This window comes from Coloeus monedula (assembly GCF_965178545.1).
Source record: "Coloeus monedula genome assembly, chromosome: 1".
NCBI classification, from domain to species: domain Eukaryota; kingdom Metazoa; phylum Chordata; class Aves; order Passeriformes; family Corvidae; genus Coloeus; species Coloeus monedula.
In genome coordinates, this window is record NC_138781.1 from 83136052 (window position 1) to 83151055 (window position 15004).

Sequence of the window (15004 nt, forward strand, 5' to 3'; positions counted from 1 at the left end):
CCAGTTTCTTTGCTTAAAATCATTCAATCTCTTATCATCTCAGTCCCAGTCCCCCTTGCCCAGGAAATCTTCATCCTTCTTGTCCCCGTTCTCAAAACCCCATCATTCAAGCCTGCCCTGACTTTCCAGGCAGCTTCTATATAATTCAGGTCATTTCCTCCTTCACACTGCTAGAGTGATAAACGCCTCTTAGCTTTGCCAAATCTCAGCCTTGCCAGACTACAAGCTCCAAAAGATCTAAGCATGTCCCTTTTCTCCCTGGTCACAGAGTTGGATGTAACGTAAAGACATGTAATGTAGGCAAATTTAGGTGAAACTTACTGGGAGATAGGAGGACACGTTGTCTCAAAGCTGACCTCCTGGCAAGGCTCACACTTTCACTCTGAAGGCCTTTGAGGAGATGAAGAGCAATGGACCGTTTTCAAAGGAAAGGTCACCTGGAGTTTAACATGAGCAAAATGACATTTCCTCCAGCTTTATTTACAGAACCAGATGAACCATTTCAACTAACATTTTCAAAGCCCAGCATGGGAAGTTTCAGCATGAATAGCTAAACTGACAAAATTATAAAAAACTGAGGGTAGGTAACTTTCCTGGGAAAAGCTTGGGGAAGAGGAGCCACGCACCAACTCTGTCAGAGAACTTTTCCCCTCTAAACTAACACTGGCAGCTGAGGGGTGGCCAGCCTGCAGTCCAAATAATTACTGTGTTTCTTTTTAATAAGAGTTTGGACCTGCTTCAAGCCTAGTGCTAAAATTAGATATTTTACTAGCTTTTTAATTTTTCAGTTCAAAGTCTAGAAGTTTTGAGAAACCACATAAAGCCACTACTGAAGGTTTCCGTCTGGACCACAGTTCTGAGTTCAAGACATCCAACAGAAGCTGTTTTGCATTCTGTAGGAAGCCAGATGAGCACAGCTCAAAGAGGCAAAAGTGTTGCACTTCTCATCAGTTTCATGCTGCTAACAGGAAAAATACAGTTCCACTTTTTACAAAAGCCAAGGGAAGGATGAATACCTGGATGCTGAGTTTTGGCTATAATCACAGTGCATGGTAGTTTAGATGTGCCTTTTCTAAGAGACCCCTCTCTAGAGGACACAAATGATTCCAGAGACGTAAACAACATGCCAGTCTGACTGATGTGATTCTTTGCTGCTTTTCTTTGATGAGATCACCATATGCTGTTGCAGAGCAGAAGAAGCCTCAATGCGTGAGCCTGAATTTTATGGTTCAAGAATCACCTATGTTTTCACTCAGAAAATTTATAGTCTTTGCTAACCCTAAACTATAAGACACATCAGTCACACATTGCAACCTTTCCAGCAAACTCAGCTCCACATGCACTATTTCAGTTTCTTTTTTGGTTCTGTCATTTTGGAAGTAGACATAGGAAAAAGGTTAAAAGCCAAATCAGGCAAGCTGTATCAATAAGTTCAAATTTTCTTGAAGTAAGTAGCAGTCTCAGAGTACCAACTCAGATCATGTAAGACTATGTACTTAAAAACATTTGGCTTAGAAAAATTACCTTTATTAACTTTCCACCAGTGCCCCCCAGAGTAGGATTTTTAGAGCTTTCAAAAGGCAGCAGTGCTCCAGTAAGGGCTCTACCCTTTCAGTCGTTCCATTTTACTTTTCCCTTTAAATATGTTAACATGCCTTTAAACCAATGCAGAGACCCTCCTGAAATTTTTACACATGTGCTTTTTATATGTTGTTTTTCCTTTTACTTACACTTCCAGCTTCTGATTATGTTTCAGGGTCAAGAAGAACCACATGAGGAAAATCAAATTTTAAAGAGAGAGATAGGCGAGGTCATAATCCATAATAAATTTTTTCCCTCTTTTAATATAGTCATCCACCTACCTAATGGGCTGATATGCTCAATCACCTACCTACTTTTCAAGTTCTGCAAGTATTTAATCTTTTCTTTTTTCACTAGCAGTTAATCAGTTAGTGCAAATGATGCTGCATGCTCATCAGTTACCAATATATTGCTTTATTTCTTGGTAGCAAATTAAGGCTTTATAGTGAGATTTGTACAGTACAGGCCAATTTAAACATTAAAAACTTTAAAAAACCATGTAGCACTATTCACTCCATTTTACATAGCCAGAAAAGTAGCTTTTTTTTTATTATTATTTCAATAAACAATTAAATGTTACTAGTGAGGCCTTATATTTCACGAGTGCAAATGGCTCAAAATCCCACCATCCTCAGGGCTCAACATTTAAATTGCTTGAGGCCATTTTTAGATAAAGGATAAACAGAGAGTATAGCTGGCTCAGATAAAATATACTGTATTACTTGCTGGAGAAGAATCTCTTATTTTAAAAATATGGAAAGGAAAACCCAAATGAAATTAACTGTCCAAGGGATGGCATCACCCCCTATTAGTCACTGACCAGTAACAGTAGCAATGAAAAATTCATTTTCCATGGCCCTCTTCGCTTCAGTATAATTTAATTTATAATTCAGAGCTGATGCCATCCTGTATATTAAAAAATTCAAAATTGGAGGAACGTACATAAGTTGCAGGAATTTTTGCAGCAGCAGGACAAGTTTCCTCTCCAGGGACATGTCCAAACCATTGCCCTTTTATTTTATTTTTTTTGTTTTGCGATTTGAGAGAGCATTGTTATAAGTATTTCCTCGGCAGTTACATGTTTTTCTTGAGCATATTGATTTTCACCTCATACCACTGACTTTATTAGTATTGTCTGGAGATGATGGAACTACTGCTTATGGAAACCAGACACAGTGCTTCCCTTCTTATGAGCCACTTACAGCGTTTGAGATGAACGTATGAATTCACCTGTCAGTCAGGCACAGGGGGCCTGCCTGAAAATATCATCACCCCTCACATGTCTGGCTTTCATTGAGCATTGCATGTGAAAATACAGAGAAACAGCTGCCAGAAAATTGAGAAGAAAGTAACCATGAATCAACCACACACTCTGGGGAAGGAGCCAATGAGATGGGGGACTTCCAAAACACTCCTGCTCATACAAGAGCAAGAGTGACCATGAGAGCACCAGGAGCTCCCAGTGTCACAGGGCAACACTGGTGTTTACTTCTTTGTTGAACACAGCTGTATCTCCAGCCTAAGGAAAGACACACAGCCGAAGTCTCAAAAAATTGAAATCTAATGTGAGTAACACTCCAAGCCCCTCTGTCCCCAGGGGTGCTATCTAACATCAGGCTAATGTCTTTGAAGTTTTGAGATCAGCCATCTATCCTTTGAACTGGAAGGCCACAGAAGAGGGTCAGGTTTCCAAGTGTATTAAGGCACATACTGACTTTGCCTCAACGCATGTGCCTGGTTTGCTCAGGGAACATCCACTGCAGTGGTGCCACAGCTGCTGAAAAGGTACAGCAAAGGGACAAAGCCAGAATTTCTGGTGACAGCCGTGCAGCACAGCAACTTGGACTGCCCCGTGCAAGCTGCTCCACAACATCTCAGAGCCTTCCCGCTGTCCTACAGTACTATCTCAGCTTGTAGCAGAATTACAGCACCTCCTCAGGCTGGTTTGCTGGCTTTTCCTTTTGCCAGGCCACCAATATCCCATTTGTTCTCCTTCACTCACGTGAATACGTCACTGCTTATCAGAGCCAGAAGTCCCTATCTACTACCAGAGGGTGGTACTACACATGCAGGAGAGGACAAATTTATAAATGAAGGCAAGTAGTGACCTGGAGGTGGGCTTCCCAAGAGAATCCATGCATGGGCACAATCTCCAGATTCACTCCACAGAAGTGCTCAGCAATGGCCAGCAGGTCTTACTCTGCCTCAAATGAATATGTTTAAGAACATTACCCAGTATTTCCTGAGGGGTTACAATGGATGACTACCAAAGAGAAACTACGTGGAGACAAGAGGATGCTTTATCAGCCATATTGGAAAAAGTTGGGGAACACAGATAAAATATTGCATAGTCAGTTTCATGAGCACAGCTAGAATTCAGATGTATTTGACACAGCTTAGTAGCATTTCCAAAGGAGGGATTATGTGCTATTTCCTTTGGAGGCAGCTACTGTAGCCTGGGACAAGAATATGGCTCTTATGGAAATGACACCCCATCAGGGATGCTGAGCACTCATTGCTTTCGCATTAAGGCAGCCTCTCCACAGAGACCCACGGCACCTTAAAAAGTGATCATACAAAAAGCAAACAAAATAGTCCTCTAGAAAACCCCCTCACCCACAAGGTACAAGAAAAGCTGACTCCCGTGAGCGACAGAAAAGACAGCATTACTGAATATGGGAGCATGTGTTTATACATCAGTGTTTTTAATACTGCATTGCAATGACAGGTGTGGGGTGTCCCTTTAGAAGAAAGCAGGGTTGGTGTGCTCTATAATACAGCGCTTGCAATGTCGTTTAACAAATCGCAGAGCATCCACAGAGACTTCGCAGTCCTGCACGTTCAACATCTGCAGGTCAAAACAGTTGGCAGCTACAATCTGCAGGCCCTGCCCAGTGATGCTCTCGCAGGATTTCAGGCTCAGGCGCTTCAGGTTGAAGCAGTTGAGGGCTAAAAACTCCAGGCCGGTGTCTGAGACCAGAGGGCACTTGCCGATGTCTAGCGATTTGAGTTTTGTGCAATTTTTGGCGAGGTACTCCACGCCGTGGTCCGTGATGCCCTCGCAGCCCCGCGCGTTGAGGTAGCGCAGCTTGCTGCAGTACTTGGCTATGTATCGGATGCCCACGTCCGTGATGCGGCCGCAGTGAGCGATGCTCAGGTATCGGAGGCGCGACTCCAGCTTGGCGATCTCCCGCATGCCGAAGTCGCTGACGAAGCGGCAGTCGCTCACGCTCAGTTCCTTAACGGATGTGCAGTAAATCATCAGGTAGCGCAGACCCTCGTCGGTGATGCGGACGCAGCGGCGCAGGTACAGGTGGGTCAGCTGGGTGCAGTGGGCGGCAATGGTGTGCAGTCCCTCGTCCTCCAGGACAAAGCAGTCTGTCATGTCCAAGTAGCGGATGGAGATCTGCTTCCCGTGCAAGGGAGACAGCTTGATGGAGGCTTCGCGAGTCAGACTGATGCACGTTACTTTGGAGCAGCCTAAGTGGAGAAACACAGTGAGTTTAAGCAAGCAGTAAAAACAAATCTCACAGCAGGACCAGAAAGCTGGCTGTGGAATGGTGTGCGGGACGTGATGAAGGTATCTTCATGTTGCAAGAGTGGAATCATCCTGACTGACTACTCTTGACTGGCTGTGCTGAGTCCCCACACCAGAGGAAATAATAAACTCCAGTGAAGTCAGCGAGGTTGCTTTGAGATTGTGAGCACTGGGAAAGCAACAGACTGATTTTGTCCTTATCCCAAATGTAAAATGATGGTCCTGGTCTATGCAGGGACAGGCTATGATCTGTTACTGCAATATAAACCCAGTGACAGAGAAAATGATACTACGTGACAACAAATGCAGTTTTTTGATCAAAGTCAGTCTCACTGCTGACTGGCTGAATTTGCAAACCAACATCAGAGGCTTTTTCACCATCCAAACTCATTATAGAAAACACAACCCTGCTCCCTTCCCCCCCTCCCCTGCCCCAAGCATTTGGAGAACAGATGTGAATCCAGCCCCAAGCCTGCAATGTGGGAAGGATGCAAAACTATGGCACGACTGTGTGCTTGCAGAAGGGTGGAGATTCGGATAACCTAAGGAGAATAGGGAGAATTGGTAGGAGCCACCAGACTGGTAAGGGCATGCGAGGACACAGCAGACAAAGAAAAGGACTGTGTCCAATGAGAAAGTCTGGCCATGAATGGATGTTACTAGACTAGAGGAGAAACACCAGACCTTGCAGGCAAAGACAAAGAACTCGATTAAAGGGAAAAACACACTCAAAGACTTTCCCCATTTTTAACCTCTACTCAGTGCGCAGTGGAGAGTGAAAGCTTTTTTTGGAAAGTGTGGTTTCTGCTGCACTGCAAACTGGCAGTCAGGCTTCTTAGGGAAATTCTTAAGCTGTGCCAAGTTCAGCTGGGCACTTTGCATTAGCATAGCTAGGAACAGCTGCAAGAAAGAAGGGAGAGTATACCCATTAGTGATTGAGGCCCAACTGTTTTAGCCATAAATGTCTACTCAGAGAAATTCTGCAGGTTATGCCCAAAAAGGTGCCCCCAGGTAGAAATAAAAAGACCTTTTCTGTATTCCTGGAACACTGGCCAAGCAGTATGAAGTGACTCATAAAAAGTGATGACCTTAGAGCTCCATGTATCAGAAATCCTGCAGAAATCCTGTAGTGTGGAAGTAAAGAGCAAGATAACGTATGGAAACTGCCTCAAAAAGTTAAATGACCCAAAGCTATACCACTTGCTATAACAGGTTGTCATTCAGAGGTTTAGTGGGAGGTATGAATATGCTTCAGTTCTTAAAAGCAAAAAGGAAAAAAAATCACTTGAGATAACCCTGTGGACTCACACAAACGTAAGAATTGTGGGATATGGAGTTGAAATAGTTTGCCACCTGCAAATAGAGTTCTACATTCATCAGTTAAATTTATGCTGGATCTTTAATTTGGGTTTCAAATTTAGTTGAACAGATGCAAATTTTACCTTAGGCCTCAGAAAATTAAATGGGAAAATTGCCCACAGGTCATGCAGAATCAAGACCTTGAAGTAAAACGCTCTATTCAACAAACGTCTTATAACTGAATGCTATTTTCTCTTCAGACTGTGTTTCAGACCCATCTGTGCTCTGGAGCAATCTCTGGAAATACTTTTGCCTTCAGGTAAGTACTATATACACACTCAGAAACATAAAGGATTTTTCTAAAGGGAAGCAGTACAATACGAATGGTGTATAAAATTCACCTCTAGTGTAGTCTTTGAAGTAGGTGATACAAAATACATAAAAGGAGTTCCACAGAAGAAGCTGGCACCTAGGCAGAGTTCTGCTGCACCTGATGCAGCTGTTGCTGTTGCATTTGGCTGAGGAGGTTGCTGGATTAAGAAGTCAGTCTAGATATTTTATAATCTGACCAGAACTCAATTTTAAATCTGGCTTAGTGAGAATGATCCGTCCACGAGGCCAAGGAGAACATTCTGTCTGCTGAGAGTCCAAGAAGCTTTAATGACCGTAATTAGAGAGTGAATGTGTCAGAAGCCTTGCAGCGCGGCTGGAGTCACACACATCAGCGTGTGATCACTATTTGACAAGCTCAGTATTGCCTTGTCTAGTTACTTTGGCTACACTGTAAAACATTTCATGGGAAGGGTATTCAAAATGGTTTCACCAGAAAAAAGAGTCCATGCTGATATAGAACTGCCTGATTTTTAGCAAAATGACAGGTTCCTGGGTCCACAACAATTTTTCTGTCCTAAATAATACAAAACGTAAAAATGAAGCTCTTGTAACAGGATTTTCCATAAAGTAAGTATAACTGATTTTTAAAAGGGAGCAGAAACGTCCAAACAGACTGAAGAACATGTTGGCTAAAGTGTTAGATAATAACTTGCAGTCAAGCTCAACCAACTTCTAGCAATATCTCAGACCTGCCCACAAAGCCGATGCTGACAGTGACAGAACTTACATTGTGGAAAGCTCCTGAAGTTAATACAAACATCTGGTTTTGACATTAAAGACTTTGGTACGTTTTTGCTGCCAAGTAGCCATCCAAGGGGAAAACAATTCACCTAGATGTACAACTGTGAACTGGGATTTAATTAACTAGCATCACCCACCAGCACACATCCCCACCTCCTCTTGCTCAGTACGGAACCAAACCAGTGAACCACTTCTGTTCTCAGAATTGCTTGAGTGTGTAGGTGCAAGCCTTGTCCTCATAACTACAGACAGAAGCAGGGGAAAATGGAATCCTCTTCCAAAACATCCTCCAAAATTACCCACATCAGAATGAAAAAAGTGGACTCAAACAAGAGCCTAGAGATCAATTATCCTCAATTCATATGCAAGTACATGCAGCAAAAGCTATACCTGAACCCAAACACCCTGACTTCTGAGCATGTCCAAAATCAGGAGTTTTCCCTTACATGCTCCAAACAGAAAGAACAACTTATGAAAAAAAGAAATTAAAATTACTCTCCTATCTCATTGATGAGACAAGATTCAAGGAAGACAGGCATTTTATTTGTTCCCTACACACTTTATACCAAACTGATGAGCTCTTAGGGACAGACATTATCTTCTGGGTCTGAGAGTAAGAGACTTAGGAAAACCACAAATGAAGATAGACCCCAAAATAACCTGTTTCAATACCTGGTATCATCTTTTCCCTGCTTTTGAAAAAGTCATCTTTGGTCTATAGCAAACCCATAAAGAAGAGCTGTGGACCAAAGCATTTTCAACCACCTATAAGCCCCCAGGTATGCCAGGGTGTGAGCTTCAAAGCTCTAGCTCTAAATCCCACAGGTACATACGTTTTCTCCAGGCACTGGAGATGCTTCAACCTGAACGTGTGATTAGCAATCCAGAACTAATGTCAGTGTGTACCAACAACAAATAATTCATATACAAGGTCACTGTGAATAGACTCCTGTGGAGTTCCATAGACTCCTTATTACTTTACAGTTTTCAGAAAGCAATCACAAAAAGTGCATAATTCTGATTTGTTGGTATTTGTTTTGATGTCTTCCATGACATTCTGCCATCCTAGGAATGGGGTGAGAGAGTTGGATAAATCAGCTTAAAAAAATAAAAAGGCAGAGAAAAGAATGCAAATCAGTGTACACCAGATAGGCAGCCCTGGAAAAAGCAGCTGATCTGGTACCAGTGACTTGATAGCACCACTTCCTAGCCCCTGTTGTTTAATTCCCTATTTTCATCCAGCTTGTTGCCACTGGTACCTCTGCAATGGCAAATCTGGTTCAGATGATTTATGATGGCATTAGACTGATAACAAATGAGATCACAAAGCAAATGTTGAGCAGCAAATTTGCTTCAGTGCTCTGCTTGGCCACATCCTTTCCATTAAGTGGCAACCCATTTGCAGAGAGTAAATTCTGTGCAGCTGACCTTGGGAAACATCTTGTTTCCCCAGATCAGGCTTGAAGAAAATTGTCTAAAACATTTCTGCTGATCTAAACAGCTGCAGCGGCAGCTTTAAAATATAAAAAATAGGGAAGAAAAAAGAGAAAAGTTCAAGCTGGCTAAGTCTTGTTAAAATAGCAATGGAAACAAGGGGACCTTGAAGTTTAACTAGGGATGACAACTGACATTAATACCCGGAAAAAAAGCCTACACTTATTCTGAGCAGCTTCTCAAGTCACTTACCAGGTTACAGATATATTCATTACCTATATATATATAGAGAGAGAGAGGTGTGTGAAAAAGATGAAACAAATTTTGCTGAAGTAACTAGGCTTCACCACATGATGTAGCACTGACTGCAACGTGGGCCCTTCTATGGGTGCTTTGTGCAAAAATCTGTAAAAATTCCTCATGCCATTTCAACAGGCCATTTCTGCTAGCTCACCTCCTTTGGAAGAGGCCTGGCCACTCCAGAGGTGCTGCTGGCATTAGGGGCGCTGAGATTCTAGTGCTGCCTGTCTCACAGGTACTGTGTTAGGAGACAGGCATTCCTACTTCAAAAAACAGCACAGAAAGGATAAGTGTGCAGTTGTGGGGTATGACAAACATGAGAGGCATCTGTATTGGAGCATTCCCTGTTACCTGACACATCCAGGTGTTCCAGGTTTGGGCACAGTGACACGACATCAAAGACTGCCTCATTGGAGATGTTGTAACAGCCAGACACCTCCAGCCTCCTCAGTTCTGGACAGCACTGGGCAATGGTGTAGAGTCCTCTGTCTGTGAGCCGCCTGCAGCCACTAACAATTACCGTCTCCAACATGAGACAGACGTTGGGAGTATCCTGACAAAGCCTCCGGGTCAGCACTTTGAGAGCCCTGTCCACGTTGATTGTCTCGCCAGTCAGGCGGATAGTCCTCCACAGCCGCGGGTCCCAGGCCAGGTTGTACCAGCGGCGGCACACGCGGGCACAGCGGCACAGCTGGTTGGTGGGCAGGAAGGAGAAGATCTGGATCATGGAGTGGTCGGGCAGCCGGTCTATGTTGGCCTGCTCCTTCTGGTGCTTGGATGCCAGCCGGATGAGAGGATGGGTGAGGCGGGTTGGAGGTGGCGAGTGGACCATGGCAACAGTTTCCCCAGTGACTGAGGATGAAGATGTTGACGACCCTCTGCCATTTTGGAACCCAGGGGAATTTGGTGGAAATATTAATGCTGGACTGGGTGTGCTGAGCGTTCGCATGCTCAGGTCGGAATCTGGAAGAGAGAACACAGGATTTCAATAAGCACTGGACAGACACAAAGGTTTCTGCACAGCACAACACCCTGCTAGCCCATTTGTTTGGGGTTTGTTGGGGGTTAAGCAGTCACTTTTACCAGCGCGAGTGAGAAAATCTATTTCAAAAGCCATGTGAGCAAAGGAGACAATGCAGTTCTGAGCCCTGAAGAGGAGAGAGCAGAGGACGGGTTTTTTTTAAATCCAAGGATTTAAATTCTTTATACTCTTAATTAAACACTGCAAGAAATTAGTATTTTTGAGTCACAGGCTTTTTTTTTTTTGCCAGAGAGCAACTGTCCATAACCTTGGCACAGCTGTGGGCTCTTAGGGGAAGAGAATACTGTGGTCCTTCACCTCTCAGCTCCTTCAGCCATTCAGCAAGAGGCCAAAAAAAGCTCACAAGGCAAATTCTGCTTCCTTCACCAGATCTGAGCATATGAGAAAAGCATAAATCCATACACTTATTTTCATTGTGTCATTAGGGAAATTAATTTTTCAATCATGCAAACTGGAACTCAGAAGTTCAACGAAGAGCCCAGTGACTAGTTCTTCATATGCACACAGAAAACACTCCTTTTCAATGGACTAAAGTGAACTTCAGTTGGATTGGAAAACGAAAAGCCCAGAAAAGTAAGTGACAAAGAAACAGCATGCCTGGAAACTTGTTGAATTTTTACACAATATTTACACACTTATTGCTAGGGATATTCGTCACACTGGAAGCAGTCAACTCAACTCCCCTCCCCAAAACAATTTGCTACTTCTTTACCTTCTTTAGTTCATTTTAGTGCCATAAATCAGGCACAAAAATTGAGATAATTGAGATATTTTGCTACTAGGAAAGGTTACCTTTGCTGTAAGATTATTTCAACTGTTTTCCCTTTGTGCTGACATTGCCTACAAGTAATTTCCACTCCCGCTCCCAGTTTCTCCAAGCAAACCAAGTAAAAGACTGGAAGAAAATGAAGATACAACTTCAACAGTCAAGCAAATGCCATGGGCAATTCATTTAGAGACTCTGAGGATATTTTAGTGGTATGCTACACAAGACACAACCAGTGTATGAGAGAGGCATCCTGCTGCTGAGCACACCCCCTCCATCTCAGTACTGATCTCAATAGAAATCCTTCATAAAAGAAGGCACCGCCCAGAAATGGATACAGTAACCACAATTTAGTGACCAGCAGAAGAATAACAAGTTTCACAGACAGATGGTGTTTTTAGCACACCAAGCTTTTCTCCCCATCGCATCTCCTGCCGTCACACCAATCTTCAGGCATTTCAGGGAAGTGTACAAAGGCAGCCCCTTAAGTAACACTGACTCTACAGCTCTGTGATTGTGACAGCACAAATTAGGGCTAAGCAAGATACAGCCAGAAATGCATTCAACAAACATGCCCAAACCTGGATTTGGGCAGAGTTTTTTAATTAAGTACATTTTTGATGAATTTGATCGTTACACATAAACATCCCTGTCAAGCTTTTACTCAGCCCAGCACAGGCCTGCTCTGATCTCACAACCTACAAAATAGCAACCACAGGCCTCTATTTTCCCAGTGTGTCTGCAAGGGAGAGAGGCACAAATGTTTAGCTGAAGAACCCAAGAAACAAAGTCTGATGGCTTGCTCAAGATCACCCAGTTGAGCTGCAGAGAGATCAAAATCATCTTCTCACACAATGGAGGAAAAACCTATAGTACCCAGCTCCTTCCGTCTTCCTTTTCTGTATCTTGCTTTACTTAGAAACTCACTATTTCAGCAAATGAAAGCAAAGAACACTTTCCCCAAGGCTTCTGAGTCCGTGCTATGGCTATGTGGTCCTAACACAGGGATTTGTGTATTTATGAGCAAGAACAGTATCTTCATGCTGAGTGGGTTTTGCAGACGCCCTGCTCCCTTTGACACCTCCTAACACCCCCCCTGGCAGCTATTGCAAATAATTGCATCGAGGAGTATTATTTGGTAAGTGTCTGGTATATGCTGGTATTTCATAAATGAGATTTACAGCTGGAGAGAAAAAACCCACAACACCAGCAGCAGCCAGGCTCCTGCAGACAAGCACTGACTCCACAGGCTCTTAGGCAACAGTCCCCGAGATTAATTTTCGCAAGGATTTACCATATGTTTGACCACCCTCACATTATCACCAAAACCAGGGACAGTGCCTGAAGTCAAACATGTGCAGAAGATGTGGCAAACCCAGAGCCTTTACATTTTGCTCTTTTTTTTGAGATTTTAATACAAGAATGTTTCTAATATAAAAGAACATACACTTTTTTCCAAGTGCTGGATGCATCTTTTTACTATTACATGTATTTGATATTGTCAGTTCCTTTCCTTTTTTTTACTTCTTCATTCCCTTTGGGCTTTTGGTTGGTTGATTGTTGTTTGTTTGTTTTACACAAACCAGAACAAAAAGGAAAACAAAATGATATAAATAAAAAACCAGAACAAACACTTATTTCTATTCCACGAAAGAGAATTAAAATCAAAAGCAAAAAGTTGAAATTATATAACATCTGCTTTAAACTATTTTTAGTCCTGTGGGAATGAGTACCTTCTGTAAGACATAGCATATTTGGAGAACATACATTTTTAGTCAATTATTGTTGAAAACACCTTAAAATTTCTGTAGGGTTACAGTCTTCCTTAGTTTCCATTTCTACTTTAGCATAAAAAAGCTTTTCATACTCCATGATTCTCCTCCCCTTCCCCTGGTGAGCAATACACCAAGCTAATACGGCTAATCTCCACTCCTTTTGGATCAGAAGTGGCATTCCTTCATCACTCCTGGGCACTGTGAATAATCAATACCTTAGACATTCCATGTGCATAATGAATTACTAATATGTGTTTTTTAACTTAGACCTCGAGTTAAAAAAGGCCTGACCTTCTGTTTAATGTGTATGCTCCGTGCTTTCTTTGTGCTTGCTTAATTCTCTCATTAGTGTAGCAGTTCCAGATGTGCATCCTGTATTTCCTTTCCCTTCAGTCCTGAAGCGACATCACGTGAAACTTGCTCCCTCCATCCTCAGGGCATGGACTTCCAGACAGACACATACACATACATACACATGCACCGTGCCTCCCCACCACAAAGTATTGTGGAAAAAGACTGTAGTGTTGTCATTGTGTTTAAAAAAGGGAGTCATGAGCACATTACTGGTCTGCTGAGCCTGTAATGCAATAGGCTCTCAGACAGGAATTTTACTGGTAGCTCAGCTGAACTCCATACAGAGGTATTCCTGCTTACTGTTTGCTGTACACCCCTAAGGGGAAACGAGAAAAAAAATAGCAGGTGAGTCCAGAAGCCAGGAAAAACTTGGAAAGCTTTTTGTTAGCATTTAAAACTTCAGCAAAGCACTTGTTCTACTGTACATTTTCCAGACTTTTCTAATGTTGTTGGGAGGGGCTTCCTATAGCACTATCTCAACCTCTAGGAGTTTCCTTCGAATTTTGTTCTTCGCCATGTACTGAGCACTAGCCAGCAGGCTGGGGCAGTCTGAGAAAGAGCAACTTAATGATGGTGAAACATTAGTAAACACAACCTTGCAAGTACAAATGAAGCTGCTGATTACAGTTCTCAAAACACATCTTTACACATACACATGCCCTATACAAGCATTTCTCTTGTAAACTCAATTGTTTACAAGCCTGAAATGCAACTTTAATTTTGCTGATTTTAGAAAGTAAAAGCAAATTAGAAAGCAGTCCTGCACTTCCCTCCCTACAACCTCTTTTGCCCCTTTGCCTCCAATCTTCTGTGCAAGATGCCTTTTATTAAAGCTTTGATCAAGCTCTGAAAGTTGTTTGTTGATGTAAGACAAAATTTCTTAACAATCTTTAAAGAAATCTCAAAAGATGTGTGCCAGAAACAGAACCATAAAAGCTGACACAGAGGGAGAAAATGCACTAGAGGGAGTTTTCTTATTCCATTAGAAATCTGGTTTATTTCAAAGGATTCTTTCTCCCCAGTTTGTTTCCCAATTAATACATACATCTGGGAACAAAAAGCCTTTAAATATATAAGATTTAAGCCAAGATCTAGTCTCCATTCTTTCTGGCATTGACAATAATATGCAGTCTCTGATTTCAGAACCAGAGAGAGAAAACAGTGTTGTATTTCCATTACTCCAGCAATGCACACTAACACAGGACACTCAATGTCCAGATCCCAGCATGGACTTCTTAAGATTGAACCACTTTTCATTCTTGAGGCATGACTCCATTCATCCACACCTTTCACTGTGGTAATGTGAATGAGTTTTTTTTTTTTTTAAGTGAATAGTATACTGAGCTCTTCAAGCTAAGAAAATTAAAATGAAAATTTTGCAAAAATCAATCAAACTTCAGATTCTTATCTGACAACTAAAAAGGATCCTCCATGTTGATCTGCTGTCACCACTGGCATTTTTAGCAAAACTAAGGTAAGAAATAAACCATACTGTGTTCAAGCTCTGAAAAGTCAGTATACCTGAGAAAAATAAAAAGCAATTGTCATGTTTGTAAACATTAGATGCAGAGTAATGTGTGCAAGAAGCATTTACAGAGTGCCAAAACGTCACTGACTTAGCGTCTCTTCAGTAAGTGTTGCATAGATATTACATATTTTACTAACTGCAGTGTGGGTACAGACGTCACATTTTTACCACAATACCATCAACCTCAGGCATGCCAAGTAAGTACTCCTTTTACAGAGACTGGGAAAAGTGGGAACTTAATGGTTGTAGCAGC

At 42.3% G+C, this 15004-nt stretch overlaps 1 protein-coding gene across 1 annotated transcript in view; it reads right to left on the reverse strand.

Moving 5' to 3' along the window:
• Positions 1–4240: 4240 nt before the first annotated feature.
• Positions 4241–15004, reverse strand: part of FBXL7 (F-box and leucine rich repeat protein 7) — a 176235-nt gene continuing 165471 nt past the window's right edge. Inside the window, exons 3-4 of the mRNA XM_082278735.1 lie at positions 9638–10249; positions 4241–5061 (exon numbers count right to left, since the gene is read on the reverse strand). Coding sequence (XP_082134861.1) covers positions 4325–5061; positions 9638–10249 — 1349 coding nt within the window. The 3' untranslated portion in view covers positions 4241–4324. The remainder of the gene's footprint in view (positions 5062–9637; positions 10250–15004) is intronic.